General features: G+C 44.0%; 1 protein-coding gene across 1 annotated transcript in view; it reads right to left on the bottom strand.

Moving 5' to 3' along the window:
- Positions 1-4,559: 4,559 nt before the first annotated feature.
- The window catches only part of LOC147425306 (plastid division protein PDV2-like), a 29,299-nt gene continuing 12,272 nt past the window's right edge, over positions 4,560-21,586 (bottom strand). Inside the window, exon 2 of the mRNA XM_086500705.1 lies at positions 4,560-5,908. Within this exon, the coding sequence (XP_086356831.1) occupies positions 5,060-5,908 (849 nt within the window). The 3' untranslated portion in view covers positions 4,560-5,059. The remainder of the gene's footprint in view (positions 5,909-21,586) is intronic.

Genomic DNA, 21,586 nt, shown 5'->3' with positions numbered 1-21,586 from the left:
GCTGAATGTATGTATATATATATAAGGAGTAAGATGGAATTGTACTTTGGAGATAATAGAGAGAGGCATAGAGATGGTGTATGTACATGGAGAGCTCATATGAGAGCTATGGGAGTAAGTGGGGAGGTTAATGGTGAAGAAGGTGAGAGAAACCATTGAAGGTGCAAGTTTGAGTGAGGGATTGAGAGGAATGTGTGTGTGTGTGTGTGTGTGTGTGTGTGTGTAGAAGTGTGGAAAGAGGTGAGAGAAGACTGTGGGCTACTTGTGAGAAAAGTGGGCAGATTGGGGTCCACTCAAAAAATCATATCTCACCGCTGATAGCTCCAAAAATCATGAAAAAATTTGAGGTGATTATTCAAAGCGTGGGCTACATTTTCTCTTTTGACCACCGCTCCAAATTCGGAGTGGAGATGGATATTAAAAATCCCGCCAAAAGACCTGTTTTTTCTTCACAAAAAGTCTTCAGTGGCCCCCTCCTTTGTTGAATTTGTACAATGCATCCAAGAGTGAGCCCCTCCTTTGTCATATCATAATACAAAGCATCCAAGTTGCCCTTGACACATGCATGGAGGAGGATTATTCGTGAATAAAGAAATATATACATGGTGGGACTAGTGTATGGACTATTCATGGACTTTAGCTCAATGAGCACATGGTGTTAGAATAATGAGTAAAAATAATAATAAAAATATGGAGGAGTTATGGATATGGAAAGATATTGGAATCATATGATATGGTCCCTCTTTGAATTATTTTGGGTGAAAGAGGAAAAGGTATGCAAGTAAATAATATAATAAACGTGACCAATGAGTAGAAATCAATTTTTTGTTTTCACGAGGGTGAGGGTGAAAATGTGGGAGTGATTTGTACAAAGGAAAAATATAAGGTTAGAGTATGTACATATTGGCAAAAAATATACTTATGGTGTAAGAGGATGAAAGAAGGTGTACATAGGTTTAATAAAACACACACCTAAGTAGAAATATTTAAATAAATATACCAAAATAATTATTAAAAATCTCTATATTTAGGCCATATATACAATGCAATATTTACACATAAATGGACCATAATATTTTTTATTTTTTTTATTTTTTTGACTTAACCAGCCCAGTGACTAGCTAGATGAGGATTTTAAGAAGATATGGGAAAAGCCCCTAACTCACACACGTCTATGTACAGTGAAATGGTAGGGATAGCCATAGTGTTTGGGTGAATTTGGTAGGGTGAGATAGCTTACTATGGAAATTATGGAAAGCCGAAAAACGGCTATCACTACTATGGAAACAAGTTTGAATCTTAGTCTTCATAATGGTGGGAACTACTTTGATATTATTATCTATCATCAAGTTGTTGGTTGCCTGATTTCTATTTGCATTACTAGGCTAGATGTTCACTCTCATAGGTGAGCAAATTTATGCATAGCCAAGGGTCTACACAGTGAAAGTTAAGCGGATCTTTTCTACTTGAGTGACACTATATACCTTGGGTTGTTTTATCCTAACAAACAATCATTGCTACCACAATTACCTGCTTTTTCAAACTCAAATTGGCTAGTTGTTATGGCATATGGCAGTCTACTAGTGGTTTTCGTTTCACGCATATCTTGGTAGAGCAAGAAAATCCTATAGTGGCCACTTCTAGTTGAGGCTAAGTAAAGAGCGGCCTTCACAGGTATTGTTGAGTTTGTTTGGCTCAGACGTCGTTCGACTCACTTTGGTGTTGGAGAACAATCTACCACCATGATCTTCTCTAAATGTAAGGGTGCTTTGGTAATTGTGAGAAATCAAGTGGTTCATACTTGCATAAATCACATCAAGATGCATTATCGTAATGTCAATGAGAGACTCTTTGTAGGAGAGGCTAGCTTGGCACATGTGGCTACACAGGACAACCCTGCGAATCTTTTCACCAAGAGTTTGTCTTCTGAGAAGTTCGAAGCTTTTAGCATATCTCCGGGTTACTTCCCTTTGTGGATTGATCGCATAGGATCTCGCACTTCCTTATGCATGAGTGTCAACTCATGTTCACTGCATCATTCCCAAGGGGATTTGTTACCATACTATGGTAGTGATACGTGCGAACACATCAGAAGACTTTTTCTCCTCATTAGGAGGTTTCTTCTCTGGACTTATATACATATCACTCTAGGGAAAGCCTTATCTTTGTATTAGAACACTCAAGAATACTACTTCCTCCTCTATTGTGTGCTCTTGAGCTTCTTCTCCATCTTCACGTGCATTCCTACAACAATATTTCCAACGATTAAGTGCATTGAGCTTGTCAAGATTCACACACACAACAACATTTTGTTGATCTACTTACCAAAGGTCTACCAAAGACACAAACATGTTGGGATGCGAGGTTTTGTTGCACCTCTTATGTGAACAGTCTCTTCCACCTAGAAAAGGCTTATGTGCCAAGCCATGTGAAAAGCCTCTTGCAACCTTTGTAAAGAAAAATCCACTTGTATTGTGCATTGGCAACCACCTTTTGTGCTCATGTGTCAAAAGGCTGCCTACTTGTAAAAACCTATATAGAGGCAGGTTCTGCTGAATAATATTAAGCTTTATCATTTTACAAGTATACTCTATATTATATTGTACAATAGTTTCTCTCTCAGTTCTACACTAACCTCTCCAAACATGCTTATGCCATGAATGGTACACTAACATATCCACCTTAACCCTACAATTGGTATCAGAGACGTGCTTAGATTAGCATCTATTTTAGATCCTAAGCACCCTCGCTATGCTAGATTGCAGTGGCTTTCTCGCCCTTGACCATTGTAATTGCTAATTCAATACCCCTTTGCATTGCATATAAATCATCATGTCATGAATTACATCGTGAACCTTTTTCTTTTCAAGTCCTTTAGTAGTGGGATACGTACTCTCAGTTCCACTACCCATGCTAATTGATTAAAAAAGAGAAGATAATGGTTGTTCATAGCTGCATCGTAATTGGCATGTCATTAGTATCACTAATTATATCATTTCTACGTAATTTGTGTGTCTTTTAACTTGGTTCTGTTGCAAATTTGAGAACTCGCTTTCACTACTCTCAAGTGTGTATGCTCACAGTGCATAATTTTGAGCCCTCAAGCTTTTGCATTCTCAAAGGTTAAGTCACTAATGGACTTTCATGTGTGTGGGTATGACAGAAAAAGAACGTAGTGTGTCTGCTACTTTTTAGTGGGAGCCACTCCTAAATAAAACAAAAGGAGTTTGTCCATTTGAGCGCAGAGTCTTTTTAGCATCATCGACAAGTGATTCCCTTTGCTACTGCCGATTTGCCACACATTCGCAGCAGCACCTCACTATTCTGTGCTTTTGATCGGCTGCAGCTACAACTAGGCCTCCACTGCCCGTACCTGCTCTGACCTGCACCTATCTCCATCCTCGTCATTAATCTGCATGCATCGCTCATGCTGCCACTGTCTACCCTCAACTTCAACAACTCGATAGCCTCGCCATCACCTGCAATTAGCGCTGCCGTGACTCACCCACATCTGCCAATCCAACTGCACTAGGAGGGAGCCTCAATGAGGAATCATCCCCATAGGAGATGATTTTGAGTGTTTTGTTGGTGTTGCTTCTCCATCAAATGCTCTTGTCCATGTGGCTACCTTGTTATTTTTATGCATTAGGCCCATAGAGACCTAAGAAATCTTTGGGTGATGGCCCTCTTGGCATTGATGTGCTTTTCATACTACATTCAAAGAGATAGGTGGCCAAAGGGTTGCCTATGCTACTTTTGGGATTCCAAGCGTTGCATGATCACAATTGGATAGCCTCCACCATTATGGATGCTTTGATTCGCTTGAACGTTAGAGGCAGCTCAGAGTGTCATGGGCTATGATTTCGCCTTCTGGCGATTGGCTAGATTGAGGATGCCATGGGAGGCTAGTGTGGTTAAAGGTACACTGATCATGGTTCCTTGGTTTTTGTCCTGGAGGATGATATACTTCCTTCAGGCAATTTGCTTCCTATTTTGAAGAGCACATAGAGAACAGAACAAGGTCCAGCATAGTGTGGCTTTGGATGAGCAACAGGAGTGTATAAAAGTTGAAAGTGGTGTAGACGCATATAGGATACCTGATATGCTCTCTCCTGCTCCCTGTCTGTGGCATATGCTTTAGAATTTGATACTTCTCAAAAGCAAGACGCAAGCCATTCATCTTCTAAGGAGTCATCATCATTAATTAGAGAAAACTTTGTCGCACTACATACAAACGTAGCAGGCTCATATATGACCATACAAAATGAACCTTAAACTCTACCTCCTTTCTGCATAATTTGCATAACCAGGCCTCCTCAGCTCTAACCACATCAAATTGCGAGAGAGAGAGAGAGAGATCTAAACTTTAACTAATTAACCTTACAGTCCTGTTCATTGGATAGGGCCTATCAACTCACCTGCACAAAGCTACAAAGAGCTCCTAAATTAAGAAACATGCCCTCACAGAAAGCCCCATCTTAAACGCTTTATAAATGGGTTTTAAAAAACCATTGAAGCTGCCTATCCATATAAATGAAGGCAACCAAAAAAAACTCATGTTCTTGCATCATTTTCAATCATAGAATGAAAAGTGCTCATGTTGTCCAAATCTACCCTGACGCGTCTGATTAAAGGCTGCACATGGTATTCACAACAGGAAGTGTTGCGGTCCTTCAATTCGTCCCTGAATGGCACAAAATGAAGGATACATGTTGCTATTAAACTGACACTACAGAAACTATAGGTAGGATATGCGGCGCAATACAAGAACAATCGCGTCTCCAATCAAAGATCATCAGGTTGCCCAGCACAATCACAAACAGCCCACCATCCAATAAGTTGTGCGCTGCCCTTTTCACTCCTCAACACATATAGCAAGGTAAATGCAGACAGTGGTCGGGAGCGATAAAACATCCTGGCCAGTTTGATGGTGTATTTTACAACAAATACACATGCTCGAGCAGCAGATACATTTCCACAACAATGGGTCTACTGCTAAATCAAAGCACTTGCTCTGCATATGAAATGTACGTGACATTGATGAACGGCCAAAAGTTCTCTAACCTCGACCGTATAAAACATCTGGGCTTCGCAATTCTTGATAGAATGGTAGCTCAAGTCGCTCTCTGACAACACACCTGGGGAAGTCATCCTCCTCTTTCCTCACCTCGCTACCTTCAGCAGGCATTGAGCCAGGATCTTTGACATGATGATAAAATTTTGAACTTGTCATGTGAGGTCCCCTTTCACCATTAGCATTAGAATTGTGGTGCTGATGAGATCGATGAGCTGGCATCCGCGAAACCCTTGCCACAGATTTCGTCCTTCGCTCGCCTAAATCCGTTAATGAGAGAACCACAAACGTACTCACTACTACCAGCACAACTTTCGAGGGAGGCCCTGTTACTTGCCCAGAGATTTGGCCTGCAAAGCGTCTGAGAAAGCTTACGGAGCTTTTGACAACGTTAAATACAAACGCAAAGGCTCTTGAACTCATCACAGAGTACTTCATTGCATTGACAGACTTCACGGCCGTTCTGATGAGGTTGTCAGAATTCCTGTAGTCTTCATCTTCAAAAGTTGAGTCTACTTCACTACCATCATCTTCTTGAGCTTCCTCTACCTCAAAACCAAAGACTTGGTTCCTGCTTCGTTGCTCTTCATGAAAGTCCTCTCGTCCTCTGGGAATGGAGACAAGGGGAGACTCGCCATCCTCTAAGGGTGGATAACTTTGAGATGGCAACTCATCTTTATCAGGAACATTGCCCCCAGCGAATGCGAGTGCTTCTTGAACAACCTCCAGCTCCCTTCCTCTGTAATCTTCCAGCCGTTTTAAAAATAACCGGCGACTCTCTTCAATTTCAGCAAGGCCCGCATCTCTATCAGCCCGTTGCTGCTGTTGCAATGCCTGGGCGAGGGCAAATAAATGATTAGTATGTGCATAATGCAAACCCTATATCTAGCAAAAATTTTAACTGAGAAAAAAAAGGTTCCTTTAACTCGCTAACTCAGACAAAAATATTTGGGTAGGCTGTAGAACATCACATCATATTACAGCACACTGCAGTGCGCCTTTTCTTGCTGCTTCACAGGAAGCTTGTTGTTTCAGATGCATTTCTGAACCAGCCCTGAGCATTTTGTCATATGCATGGCAATATAAAATGGCAAGCCAATGAATTGAAGTAGTTCCAAAGTACACAAACACCCAGAAACCAAAGAGAGCGCAGCAAAGCACCCTGTAAGAAAAGAAAAAAGCAGGAAACAAAATATATTAAGGTGTACAGAAGAGGAGCAGACCCAAGAAGGGGGGGGGGGGGGGGGGCGGGGACACCTGCGTCTCGTGCTGGCGATGGCATGTCACAGAAAGAACAGCGTGTGGGCCGGGGCAGCAGAGGAGAGCGAAGGGAGAAGAACAGTGAGATTAGTGAGAGGTTTAGTGTGAGTGCAGAAGCTTTGAAGTTTAATGGGTAGACACGTCCTTAAAGAGGAGGAAGTTATTGTGGATGTGGGTGTTGACGGCAGGGACCGAACTGGCAACATCATTGCAGTTGCTGCTCCAGCTGCCAATGGTCTGCATGATGATGAGAGAGATCTGCAGGTGCCGTGGCCCGCTGTTAATGCCCGCAAGCCCCGAGGAGGAGAAGGCAGGATCAGAAGCTACGCCAGACCTGAAGGAGCGTGACTTGGAAGAAGAAGATGACCCTGATGTGCAAGCGGAAATAATCACCCTTGTCAGGAAGGTGAGTCTCCCTAATCTACTTCAGAATTCTTTTCTTTTTTTTCCCTTTCTGTTTTCTGTTTTCTTTTAGAGAAGAGGTCACCAGCGAGCAGTGCAACCGAACGTAGTAGGGGAGAGATGGCAGAGCGCAGAAGGTTCCCAGCAAAGCAGACCGTGAAGGGTCTCTCTCTCTCTCTCTCTCTCTCTCTCTCTCTCTCTCTCTCTCTAGAGAGCATCTTCTCCAGCTTACGGAGGACGGTTTTGTGACAAGGCCCAAATACATCGACACCCACTTGTCTCATGGGATACGATGTGCTATTGGCCAGATACGCACATCTTCACACCAGCTGCGGATCGAGACTGGGAGATACAGTGGAGTACCGGCAGAGGCCAAGGCATGCCTCCTGTGTGACATGGAGCCTGAGACAGAGTTGCACTACACTTGCCACTGCCCCGTCTACTACGAGATACGTGGCCACTTCCACTGCTTGTTCAGTGTTAGGTGCAGCGGAATGATTGTTTGCGCTTTGCTCAAGATGAGTGCTCCGAACTGTGCTCAAGGTTCCTTTTAGTTCTTATGGAAGGGAGAGTCTTCCGTTCCTAATGGAAAGTGCTATGATCACAAACAAAGAGAATGGACTCTGTGCGTGCAAGTGTATGAGACTGAGAGATAGAGAGAAGAGAGATACGACACCAGAGACGTTGTAAAACCCTTCTCTGAAGGCCCCACTCCCGTCGGCGAGAGTGGTCTACTTATGATTGCACAAAGTGGTACAATGCGTATGCAATGGACTGATGCAACTTGGGACTATGCCGATGACGACGACGGTAATGGCGACGACGACTTCAAGGCTGAAATCTGTGGTCTTCTAACTGCTGAATTTCGGGGCTGTTTCAGTGGCTGAAAATGACTGTTTTGGCTGCGTTTTCGAGGGCTGAAAATGGGTTGTATCTGCAACCAACTGGGGCTGAATTGTCTGCTGTCCTTCACTGCTGAAAACGCTGACTTTCTACTGCCAAAGGGCTGAAACCAAAAACGCTAGCTGTTCTTCTAGCGTTAGTGAAAAACGCTGGCTATCCGGGAGAGCTGGCGATCATGGAAGGCTGAAATTGCCAGGGATCTGGTAAGTGCTAGCGATTGTGAAAACGCCAGGGCTGATTGTATCTGTGGCGGTGAAGCCAATCTAGAAAACGCCAGGGGTGGAAGGTGTCTGGCGATGAAGGGGATCTGAAAACGCTAGGCTTGGGGAGGGAGGTCGCCAAGGCTCGCGGGTGCTGAGGGTACTGCGGTTTCTTGCTAAGAAGATGCCTGTTGAGCATGTGCTCCTGCTGCCTCTTCTGCCAGAAAGTGCTAACTTGGGTTTGCTTATATTATAACTTAGCAAAATTGCCCTACCTACTTTTGTTGGGAAGTCACTTAAAAATAATAAGTGAAAAATATCAAAAATAGGGAAAATAAGTTAAATGCACCGGAAAAATCCCTAACTGATTCTAATGGATTCTGATGGGAATACTGATGATCATGTTGTGTGCAACCAGAGGATATGCATCTATACTAAGTGACTGAGCATGCACGGTCTACGAATAGACTCACAAAAGTGCCAAATCACTTCTATTCTAAACTTGACTGGACTGACTGACCCTTGATCATGGTGTAGTTTGTCCACGACACATAGGGTTGGATGTATCACGTGACATCCCCTCCTTTTCAAAGTGAGGTACTGGTACCGAACTGTATGGCGTCGAGGGAGATCGCCAATAACATCCGGAATCCTGGAAGGGACTCTTCGCCGGCCCACTCTGATATGTGGATCGTGCGGTACTTGAACTTCATAAAGGTCTGCAAAGTTTGCTTCTTTGGGCCGCGCCGAAAGCGACACAAAGTCTTATGTAGCTCCTTCAACGCTTCAACTTCGTCTAGAGCCGTGCTTCTTTCGTCTTCAAGAATTTCCATGGCTGAAAATTCCTGAAACCGTTTCCAACACAAAACCATGAACATATCCATTCCATGTAGAGTGAGTGGAAAAAATCTTGTCTTCCTCAAAGACTATGCATGCAATGTGGATGAACAAATAGACGGAGTGCCAAACGGTTCACCACACACACGCAAACAATGAGATCGAATCTTTCTCTTTTGATCTAGAGCAATCAACTGTGGCAAAACACAATGGAATTGCCCACGCTTGGTGCTCATAATTTCATATGCTCGTTCGGAAACTGTGTCATGCCAAGGAAGAGACATGGAATGTGACTTCCTTACATACATACTTTTCAGCTTTTCATGAAAAATCCGCATACATTCGTGCTCATCCATGAGAGAAACGTGCTCAACATACAATATGTCATGCCTAGGAAAAGGGATCACATAAAGACGCAGACTAAAATACAGGAAACGATCACGAATGAAACACTCGAACAATGCGTGCGTATCAATCATGCGAACACATAATACTTCCTGTGAGGGTTCTTTGGACCTAGGCTTGAGAGCCAAGATCGGTTCTTCTTGAATGATCGAATCGTCCTGTGGGGGTTCTTTGGACCTACTCAAAAGCCAAGATCGGTTCTTCGTGATTGATCAAATCTACAACAAGGTTAGCTTCGCTAGAAAAAGCATCCACTAACACATCATCCTGGTGAACAATCACATCTTCTTCATGCAACTCATCATGCTTGTGAGAAATCACATCTTGATCATGCAAATCATCATGCTCATCATTATCAAGCAAATCAATGTCATTCAAATCATCATGCAAATCATTGTGCTTATCATTGTCGTTCAAAACATCATGCAAGTCATTGTCAATCAAATCATCATCATGCTTCACACAATCATGCAAACCCTGTGTATCATGCTTTGGAGAAGAAGAGACTGAGAGAGTCTCCTTTTCCCAAATCTCTGGCATCTGTGCCTGAGCTTGAGAAAAGAGTCGCAAGAACTCTTCCCTCCTTGCTTTGATCTCGCGATCAAATTCTTCTCGTCTTGCTTTGTTCGCTGCTTGTCTTTCTGCTTCGTCTTCTGCGTGTCTGCGTTCCATTTCTGCTTTTCTTTCTTTGTATTCACGATCAAATTTGGCTTGTCGTTCTTTGGCTTCCAAGCGTGCTTGCTCGCGCTCACGCGCTATGGCTGCCATTCTTGCAGCATTTCTTGCTTTGCGTTGTAAATTCTGTTCCATAAACAACAACTCCAACTCCTCCATTGGAGTTGGTGCAATCGGTGTCGTAGATGGGGAAGGGTCGGAAAAACCTCCTGGTGGGGAAAATTCTTCTTCGCCTCTCTCATGCTCATCACGTCCAAGCGAAGCATCCATTCCGCTTCGAGTGATGATCATTCTGAAGTTGTGGGTTCTTGTGGTCTTGGGTTCTTAAGTTCACGAGGAGCTTGGGTTCTTGGGGGTCTTGGGTTCTTAAGTTCACGAGGAACTTGGGATTCTTGGGGGTCTTGGTTCTTGGGTTCTTGACATTCTTGAGATTCTTGAGGTTTTCTTTCGCTTGCAAACCGCGTTTGAGAAGGATCTTCTCTTCACTCGAGTTCTACTCTTTTCCGCAGGTGCACCCCTTGGTGGCCTTGCGCTCACACCAAGGTTGCTTTTTCCCACCTCACGTCGATTGGCCGGCCGCTAAGTGCACGGTCCGCTCTCAATGAGTGAAAAGAGACACAAGGGGAGGCTGGACAAGCCCTTCTTTCTTGGGATTCCTGTCACTCTTCAACAAAACACAATTAGGAATCGACACGCCCAAGCGAACTTGGGTTCGTGCGACCTCAACAAGCAAAAAAAAATCGTGTGGTTCTTGTGGTTCTTTCCTTGAGTGATACAGAACACTGCCAAAGCTCTGATACCAAAGTTAGGTGCAAAGGAATGATTGTTTGCGCTTTGCTCAGGATGAGTACTCCGAACTGTGCTCAAGGTTCCTTTTAGTTCTTATGGAAGGGAGAGTCTTCCGTTCTTAATGGAAAGTGCTATGATCACAAACAAAGTGAATGGACTCTGTGCGTGCAAGTGTATGAGACTGAGAGATAGAGAGAAGAGAGATACGACACCAGAGACGTTGTAAAACCCTCCTCCGAAGGCCCCACTCGTCAGCGAGAGTGGTCTACTTATGATTGCACAAAGTGGTACAATGCGTATGCAATGGACTGATGCAACTTGGGACTATGCCGACGACAACGACGGTGATGGCAACGACGACTTTAGGGCTGAAATCTGTGGTCTTCTAACTGCTGAATTTCGGGGCTGTTTCGGTGGCTGAAAATGACTGTTTTTGCTGCGTTTTCGAGGGCTGAAAATGGGGTGTATCTGCAACCAACTGGGGCTGAATTGTCTACTGTCCTTCACTGCTGAAAACGCTGACTTTCTACTGCCAAAGGGCTGAAACCAAAAACGCTGGCTGTTCTTCAAGCGTTAGTGAAAAACACTGGCTATCCGGGGGAGCTGGCGATCATGGAAGGCTGAAATCGCCAGGGATCTGGTAAGTGCTAGCGATTGTGAAAACGCTAGGGCTGATTGTATCTGTGGCGGTGAAGCCAATCTGGAAAACGCCAGGGGTGGAAGGTGTCTGGCGATGAAGGGGATCTGGAAACGCTAGGCTTGGGGAGGGAGGTCGCCAAGGCTCGCGGGTGCTGAGGGTACTGCGGTTTCTTGCTAAGAAGATACCTGTTGAGCATGTGCTCCTGCTGCCTCTTCTGCCAAAAAGTGCTAACTTGAATTTGCTTATATATTAACTTACCAAAATTGCCCTACCTACTTTTGTTGGGAAGTCACTTAAAAATAATAAGTGAAAAATACCAAAAATAGGGAAAATAGGCTAAATGCACCGGAAAAATCCCCTAACTGATTCTAATGGATTCTGATGGGAATACTGATGATAATGTTGTGTGCAACCAGAGGATATGCATCTATACTAAGTTACTGGGCATGCACGGTCTACGAATAGACTCACAAAAGTGCCAGATCCCTTCTAATCTAGACTTGACTGGACTGACTGAACCCTGATCATGGTGTAGCTTGTCCACGACACATAGGGTTGGATGTGTCACGTGACATTCAGAGAGGGCTTTGGACCACTCCCCAGAGTCATGCGATACGAGCATCAGAGATGCTTGGGTCTATTTTTGCTCGAGTTGCACAGACACAGAGAGAGCCTGATGAGGGGAGAGGCTAGCTAGTCTCAAAGACGTATCACAGACTTCTTTACAGCAGACACTGGACACCCGGAGGAGCTACTACCACAGGAGAGCCTCACACCAGAGGCACACTGATCGATCGAGTGAACGAGCTAGGGAGATCGAGATGCCCACGATTGTGGAGGACTACACAACATCGACGGAGGCTGCATCAGAGGATTCGGATCACTTTGGCCCGACATGCACGACGCTTGGTCAAGCTATTGACCATGGAGGAGATTGATGAGATCCGCCAGCGACTGATGCTAGATCTTTTGTGATTTAGCTATCCCACCTAGTTGCTTAGCTCACACCTAGCAGTTTAGGATTCCATAGTATTTTATTTTGTCATTTTTGTTACTCTGACCTTGTATCAAATCCACCACATTGTAACTTTCTGGTCTCATAGGTCACTTTGGCATTTTGAAGACGTTAATATAACATTTCATCTCTCTCTCTCTCTCTCTCTCTCTCTCTCTCTCTCTCTCTCTCTCTCTCTCTCTCTCTCTCTCTCTCTCTCTCTCTCTCTCTCTCTCTCTCTCTAACACACACACACACACACACACACACAGGTATATTGTTACATTATATCATAACAACTATCTACATGCATGATATCATATCCTGAAGAGCCTGCTTCCTGTGATCATTCCCAAGAACCAAGGTATCCTCCAAGATTTTACCCTTAATGAGATGCCAGGCCATAGAGTGTATGTAGTATCTATGACCTTCAAACACTGCTATGTTAATCATTGACCACGTATATGTGAGCACCCATGCTCTGAGAGAGTGCATAAACAAAAGCATGAGAGGATCATCTATGTCAAAAGAGACCCAACAAAACTGCAAATTTAGTAAAGGAAACATCAAGTTTATGTTCAACCCAGTAAAGTGTCCATTGCCACCATGCTCTTACATCCTAGCAATTCAAATCTCTTCATTGGAACTTGAGAAAAAGTGGGGCTTGAACCCTTTGGATTACTTGCAAAATTACAAAAAGCCCAATGGCATTACACATAACCAAGTTGGTAGTAAAAAAATCCTAGGATATAGCAGGATTACAAAACGGTGAGGGAAAAACCACCGCATAAAACTAGGGAAGAGGTGGAGACGAGGGAGCAGGGGGAGACTACAGAAGAGAGCTCAAGCAAAAACACGCCACCTACCTCACACGTAGCCGAAAACTCCACCAGAGGATCTCCAAAAGCAGACTCCATAATATCAATACTTCAATTACTTCATTATCAAAGTAGACTCAAAGACCTTTAGAAGTTGCTTTAGAGAAGGAGATGAGGTTAATTGAAAGCTTAGGCACATGTAGCACATTCTTCAAGACAACCAACTCCAACCACAGACAAAGGTAGAATAATATGTGAGCAAGTGAAGAAATGAAATGAAATGATATATTAACGTCTTTAAAAGGCCAAAATGACCTGTGAGACCAATTTGTTACAAACTGGTGAATCTGATACTAGTCTTAGTACAAAAAAGAGACACTAAATTGAATCTAGACGTGCTACTTGCTAGAACTGTGTGAGGTATGTGTGATCACTGATACAATGGGTGCCCAATACAAGAGAGAGATATAGTGGGTGATGAATCCATCCTCGTCTGTACTCTGGATGTATGGCTTGAATCCTCTGTTGTAGTCTCTGTTGATGCTGTGAAGTTCCTGTCCTCAGTTGTGGGCATCTCGATCTCCCTAGCTCCAATGCTTGGTCAATGAGAGTACCGGGGTTTGAGTATGAGCTAAGCTTTGTAATGGTGGCTGCTCCTCTATCTGTCCAGTGTTTGGTGTGAAGAAATCAATAATCTGTCTCTGGGATTGTCTCTCTCCAAATCTCTATCTCTGTGTCTCTATAACTCGAGTAGATACAGTCTTAAGACATCTGGTCTTGGTAGCTCCCGACTCTAGAGAAGGGTCCATGGAGAAGGGTACGAAGCCTTCTCTAAAAAGACGGTGGAAGCGACAGCTCTCAAAGACTCGTTTCTTCCTCTTTATTGCTCCACTCTCCTTTCCTGTGTGTCGTTCTTTCACTGCCTTCGAACCACGAGTTCTCTCTCATGTCTTGCTTAATCGAGAGAGAGAGAGAGAGAGAGAGAGAGAGAGAGAGAGAGAGAGCCCTTGTTGCCTTCCTTAGCCGATATAGAAATTAGTTGAGAGAGGGAGAGAGATCTAGGTCGAAAGAGGGAGAGAGATTTCCTCCATGCCTTCTTCTTGCCCTACCCTCTTTTGCTCCGTTCCTGCCTCAGTTCCATGCTTTAACCCTAACTTCTTCTCTTCATCTGCTCACGCCCTTCGTTCATGCTTGCCTCAATTCTCCACTCTTGCCTTCGTTTCTCTCCAATAAAATCCCCTATCTCCCCTTCTATTTTTAGCTCTTTTTGTTTTGGTTGTCACGCTGCCGTGACAAGGCGCATGAAGCCCAATGATGACGTGGCAGTTGGAGTGTCGAGTTGCGTGAAAACAAGTGGGACCAGAACCGAATAGGGTTGCCATGCAATGCTGAGGCATTTTCGCTTCATGGCCGGCACCATCCAAGCCCTGCAATGGCCAGTGCGATTGCTTTCTCTCTCCTCTATGCTCGTCTCTGCCATGCACAATTTCCCCCTTCTTCTTTTAATTTCCCTTCACACTCTTAACCACCTCCTCCTTACTCAATATGGGCGGCCCTTTGCAATAGTGGGCGGTCACCATCATCCTCATGGACACCACATTTAGCATATATATGCACCAAGGCATTGCTTAGCACCACTTTTGGCATGCACATTGACCAAAGCATTGCCTCGTACCACATTGTCATTTTCAGCAGCCCTTGACTGACAATATCATCGTGAAGTTCGCTACCCATTTTAGTGTCTTGGATAGTGCCACAGGCCTTCAAGATGCAAGTATACATGATTGCTTTTCGTGGAAGCCCTTTCCCTTCGCATCCGGTTAATCCAGAGCTTCTTTGCCACAACCATATCGAGCATTGCTAAATCACTACATTACGCATATATCTCGACCACGGTAGTGCCGAGCACAAGTCCACCTGCATACCCAGTTATCAATGCACTGCAAGAGATGACATTCCGGACACAAGATGCTCCTTGAGCACTTATTGATCTTTTAAGTGCACCATAATCTAGAGCCTAGTTGAAGCCCCAAAACTCATAGATGGCACATGTCAGAAACTGCTGACGTGTCAAGTCACTGAAGAGCAAAGCCAACCTTCAAATCACGGCTGAGGGGCCTAAACCCTAAGAAGAACAAGCAACAGCAGAAGAAGAAGTCCTACCAACTTAAGGGACCCCATCCGCACACACACAAAAGACAGCGTAGAAATTGATGACGTGGCAATTGTACGGACAACCCAGAAATTGCGCTAACATGCTGACGTGGCAGCTCGTACAGATTTGCGCAACTGACGTGGCAGTTGTACAGATTTCTATAAATCACGTTGGCAACTTTTGGGCATTGCTTTTGAGTTTGAAGGCTTTTCATGTAAACTGCATTTGGGCCTAGGGCCTTTAAATATAAGGCCTTGGGCTCATTCTCTGGTACGCTTCAGTGAGAAGGTGCAGAGCGCGAGTACAGGCTTATACTGTGTTGATACAATATAAAGAAATACCGAAAGGGACGCCAAGGTTTGAGGCCAATACTCTCTACTCTGTGTCGTCTCTCTCTTTCAATTTCAGTTGTTATTGAAGTGCTAAAAGTCTGTTCAATCTATTCTTTTCTATTGGCACGTGGTGCCCGTCTTGTGATAGCACATTGATTGAGACGACCAAATTGGGACGGAACTAACCCTCGGTGAAACTTTAACAGGTAATATCTTGGCAACCAGAACTCCAATTGCCAATCTGAAAAGACCGACGCGCTCCACAAGATGAGCACTTCAGGCCCATGCATTCACTTCAGCCCTACCCCTTCATCTACAGCTGTCCAATCCGGCACAGATCTGCAATCCACTCAACTTCAAACTGTCATAACCAAGGTTGGACCAATACTGTCACGTGACACATCCAACCCTATGTGTCCGTGGACAAGCTACAGCATGACCAAGGTTCAATTCAGTCAAGTCAGTCTAGAATAGGAAGTGATCTGGCACTTTTGTGAGTCTGTTCGCAGACCGTGCATGTCCAAACACTTAAGAGTAGATGCATATCCTCTGGTTGCACACAGCATGATCATAAGCATTCTCATCATAATCCATCAGAATCCATCATGGGAATTTTCCAGAGCATTAAACCTATTTTCCCTATTTTTGACATTTTTCACTTATTATTTTTAAGCGACTTTTGTTGGAAACTAGGTAGGGCAATTTTGCTAAGATAATATATAAGCAAACCAAAAGCTAGCACTTTCTGGCAGAAGAGGCAGCAGGAACTAGTGTGTTCAACAGGCACCTTTTCAGCAAGACACCCCACATCAGCAAAGCTAGCGTTTTTGCATCTGCAAGGACCTAGCGTTTTCATCCACACGCAGCCTGGCATTTGTTGCACAACAGATCAGCCTCGGTAGCAGCAAGACAAATCAAGAAGCCTAGCGTTTTACACTTGCAGGACACTCGGCAGCAACAGCAGGACCATTTTCAGCCCTCGCGTTTTTGCATCAGCATAGCATTTTACAGATTCACAGCAACGAAACACCAAGAAGCATCAGCGTTTTCAGTTTTCAGCAAACATCGCAGAAGAAGTCCCGAACCTCACAGATCTCACTTCCCGCAGAAGATCCTCGCTGCACGGTCAAATCCCGCGAAGTTTACAGTTTCAGCCCGGAAAACACAGATTTCAGCATCTGCGTTTTCAGCGCGTCGTCGTCGCATTGTTGTCATCAACATCGTCATCGACATAGAGTCAGAATTCAGCAGATAAAAGATTTGCAGATTTCAGCCCTTAGCGTTTTCAGATTTCAGCCCCTCTCGTCGTCGTCAACATCGTCGGCAAGTCCAAGCATTGTAGAGATTTGTGCAATCAATAGTAGACCGCTCTCGCCATAGAGAGTGGGGCCTTCGGAGGAGGGTTTGACAACTTTTCTGGTGTCGTATTCTCTTCTCTCTCTATCTCTCAGTCTCATGCACCTTCATTCACAATGTCCATTCACCATGTTTGTGTCCATTGCACTCTCTCACTAAAGGAACGGAAGGCTCTCCCTTCCATAAGTAAAAGGAACCCTTGAGCACAGTTCGGAGCACTCATCTTGAGCAAAGTTCAAACACACTTCCGCTACACCTTACAAATACGTACATACGAATCTGTACCGTACATACGTATCGTACATAACGTATACTGTACAAAGCCTGTGCAGAGTTGCTACAGAGTGAAGGTATGTGCCTCTCTCGTGTGTGTTTCTCTCTACTCCACATTTGTTGAAGCTCCCTCTCGTGTGTTTCTCTCTACTCCACACTTGTTGGAGCTTCCCTCTTGTGTTTCCCTCTGTCTCTCTCTTACACACACGCTTTTTGTTTGCGTGATTTTTGCTCAATACTCAGGTAAATCACGCAAACAAAAAGCGTGGTTTTTGTGCCTGTTTATTATTTAAGGTACATAGGTAAAAGTTCAGTGGTCTTTGGCCCATAACACATGTCAGGTATGTGATTCATGAGTCTCTAGCTGTTGTGTATAGAGTTTAGACATATTCAAAGTTATGAAACATCCAATTGACAAATTCTGTAGCTTCGTCTCTGAAACTAACAATTATTTCTGGGGTGGTTTCTATCCTTATTTACCAATGCCACGTATTTTTGCGTACATAAAAAATTTACCCATACGTACAGACGTACAGTACGTACTTCAACATACTGTACAACACGTATGGTTCCACCTTGGTCATAACTTCCTCACCCGTAACTCCAATTGACGAGCCGTAAAGATAGACCTATAGAGCACTTTGAGCATTGCAGTTCTTAGATCATAAACTTCCGATTTTGACAGCTCCACTTTTAGCATCATTAGAACAACTTTTGGCCCTTTAAAGCCGCATCTGGCATACACTTAGCATACAGCTAGCTTGTTATCAAGCCCCAATCACTATTCAATAAACACATAGACTTTCAAAGAAGCTTAACTTGCATCCTTTCGTTCTTTTTCTCATCATGGAAGCGGAGCCGCACGACATCGGTTGTTGGATCCAGAGGGAAAGCTATTCATTTCCAGCTTCTTCAAAGAGAAGTGTTTGGACAAAATTTTCATCACTTCTGGAGGAGTTTAGACGTATTCAAAGTTATGAAACATCCAATTGACAAATTCTGTAGCTTCGTCTCTGAAACTAACAATTATTTCTGGGGTGGTTTCTATCCTTATTTACCAATGCCACGTATTTTTGCGTACATAAAAAATTTACCCATACATACAGACGTACAGTACGTACTTCAACGTACTGTACAACACGTATGGTTCCACCTTGGTCATAACTTCCTCACCCGTAACTCCAATTGACGAGCCATAAAGATAGACCTATAGAGCACTTTGAGCATTGCAGTTCTTAGATCATAAACTTCCGATTTTGACAGCTCCACTTTTAGCATCATTAGAACAACTTTTGGCCCTTTAGAGCCGCATCTGGCATACACTTAGCATACAGCTAGCTTGTTATCAAGCCCCAATCACTATTCAATAAACACAGACTTTCAAAGAAGCTTAACTTGCATCCTTTCGTTCTTTTTCTCATCATGGAAGCGGAGCCGCACGACATCGGTTGTTGGATCCAGAGGGAAAGCTATTTTTTTCCAGCTTCTTCAAAGAGAAGTGTTTGGACAGAATTTTCATCACTTCTAGAGGAGTTTAGACGTATTCAAAGTTATGAAACATCCAATTGACAAATTCTGTAGCTTCGTCTCTGAAACTAACAATTATTTCTGGGGTGGTTTCTATCCTTATTTACCAATGCCACGTATTTTTGCGTACATAAAAAATTTACCCATACGTACAGACGTACAGTACGTACTTCAACGTACTGTACAACACGTATGGTTCCACCCTGGTCATAACTTCCTCACCCGTAACTCCAATTGACGAGCCGTAAAGATAGACCTATAGAGCACTTTGAGCATTGCAGTTCTTAGATCATAAACTTCCGATTTTGACAGCTCCACTTTTAGCATCATTAGAACAACTTTTGGCCCTTTAGAGCCGCATCTGGCATACACTTAGCATACAGCTAGCTTGTTATCAAGCCCCAATCACTATTCAATAAACACATAGACTTTCAAAGAAGCTTAACTTGCATCCTTTCGTTCTTTTTCTCATCATGGAAGCGGAGCCGCACGACATCGGTTGTTGGATCCAGAGGGAAAGCTATTCATTTCCAGCTTCTTCAAAGAGAAGTGTTTGGACAGAATTTTCATCACTTCTGGAGGAGTCTTCTACGGCTGTGTTTTCTTCGAGGAGATGGATTGGTAGATTTGTTGTGCCTTTTGCAAATGCATGCCTTTCTTGGAATTGTCGACGGAGCTACCTATCTAATGGGTAGCAGGTTGATAATTTGGTTGCACTTTTGTACCAGATTGTGGATTATAGATCATAGAGGGGGATCCCTACCCTCCTTGAAGCAGAGGATGTTCTATGATTTTCCACTGTCCATCTAAGGATGGAAGTTTCAATTCCGGCTTCAGGCAACTCTTGTTTATCTGGTAGTTCACGTACATTTTACAGTGCATGTGTTAGAGTTGGCTTTGACATGCAGAGGGGGATACTTCTATCTCCAGAACCACTTCTTGTTTTGATCATCCAACTTCCTTGGATGAGGTTTAGAGGTGGAGCATGTGGTGCCAGACCCTTAGCCAACAATGACAACAGTTTAAGGAGGTTTTGTTGGAGTGTGCATTGTGGACCCTTCCTTTCTCCATGATCTCTCTTTCCCCGGTGGTAGTGTGGTCCTATAGAATTGGTCACTTCTTTGCCCTCTTGTGAGCTAGTCAACCAATTTTGGTAAAGGTTTGCAACCTTTTGTGGGCGGTTTTCTTGATGTTCAACAACAGATTTGTCGAGATCCTTTGGATGACGAGTTTGCAGGTACTATTGACAGTTGATGGGGACCTCTAGTTCCTACTCCAGTAATCAGTAACATTTGGATGCTTCTTCCATACCTCCCGGTGGAGAGCTCCAACCGTGGTGGTAGCCTTTTTCGGGTACAGATTTGGCCACGGCTGGCTAGTATAGCAGGTCCTTCCCTTGCAATCTTTTGCCCAGCTTTCTGGCATGTTACAAATCAGCCCCAGAGTTCTGGCTTGTTTCCCAGGCCGGTTCCTTCACTCTCCCTTTGAGTATTGGAGTTATGTTGTGTATTGGATATTGATTGCACAGTTAAGTTGTGGGTATGTTCTCTTTAGCACAAGTACAAAGGACGCATAGCACTATCCTCTTGTACCGGCCTAGGAGAGCAGAGATCCAGTTCTCTCTCTCTCTCTCTCTCTCTCTCTCTCTCTCTCTCTCTCTCTCTCTCTCTCTCTCTCTCTCTCTCTCTCTCTCTCTCTCTCTCTCTCTCTCTCTCTCTCTCTCTCTCTAACCCTAAGGGCGGTTGTCACAAAGTGATGACGTGGCGGACAGCAGAAACCCTAATTTCTGCCAAAAACCCTAAAATTCCTGCAAACCCTAATTTCTACCAAAAACCCTAATTTCCGGAAATCGCGGGGCGAACAAACCAAAAATAAAAAAATTTATAATGATGAGCGATGCAAATCCTAGCTTTTTGCTACGCAAGGATTTTGGATGAGAGAAAGAGTTGAATTGCTTTATTTTAACTCTCATTGAGAGAGAGAGAGAATTTGCTTTTGCTTTCAAGATTTTGGGGCTCTACTTTTGGGCATCGCTTGTAACCTTTAAATTAGTGGTGAGGGCCTCACTTCTCAGAGCATCTGGATGCAGAGTCTGAGAGTGAATCCCGACCCACTCTCTTGTACTTTGAACTGATTAATATAAAAAGAAATACCAAAAGGGGCGCCAGTCTTTGGGGCCAATATCTCTAGGCACGGAACTCCGCCGGGCCAGTGCAAATCTATTGTGAACTGTGAATTGTTTTGAAGTGGTTATTTGGTGCTGTCGCGGTTGATTCTTTACTTGGGAGTGTCCAAGTCTGTTACAGTGGTATCAGAGCACGGCAGATTTCTCTTCTACGGAAAATCCGATCCCCAATTTTTTTTCCGCGGCACCTATGGCTTCACGCAAGGATCAGTCGACTCCCTCTGCATCTGGAGATGCGGGCTGGGATCACAACGAAGATTCAGGCAGAGAGTATGGCCCGCCTCGGCCTACTCAGGCGGAGAGACAAGAGATGGAACGTCGTCAATTGATCGGCGATGCAACAAAGATGATGCTCAGTTTTGCGAAGGATCCGAAATTGGCAAAATATATGAGCGAGACTTCTTTTCAGGAAGTGCATGCATAGTGGCAGAAACCACTACACCACCCCCGAAATCTGCTTTCAAGAAACCTTCTGATCCCAAACAATATTCAGAGAAGGAACTAGAAGAGGTGATTGATGCACGGATTGCTCAGCTTTTTGACGCACAGAAGAAAGCCAAAAAGCACGGCAAAAAGCAGAAGAAAAGCACTGACTTTCCAGGTTACTTGGGTCGTCAGTCGACTTTTGACAAGGCAAAGAAACGGAAGAAGCGTGTTCAATTTGAAGGAGTACCCAGTTCTTCTTCTTCTTCTTCTTCTTCTTCTTCATCTGACAGTTCTTCTAGCTCTTCAGATTCGAGCGAAAAAGACAGAAAAGGTAA

The sequence above is a fragment of the Adiantum capillus-veneris genome, chromosome 25, assembly GCF_014529385.1.
Source record: "Adiantum capillus-veneris isolate H3 chromosome 25, ASM1452938v2, whole genome shotgun sequence".
NCBI classification, from domain to species: Eukaryota; Viridiplantae; Streptophyta; class Polypodiopsida; order Polypodiales; family Pteridaceae; genus Adiantum; species Adiantum capillus-veneris.
This window is presented reverse-complemented; position numbering and strand designations above follow the sequence as displayed.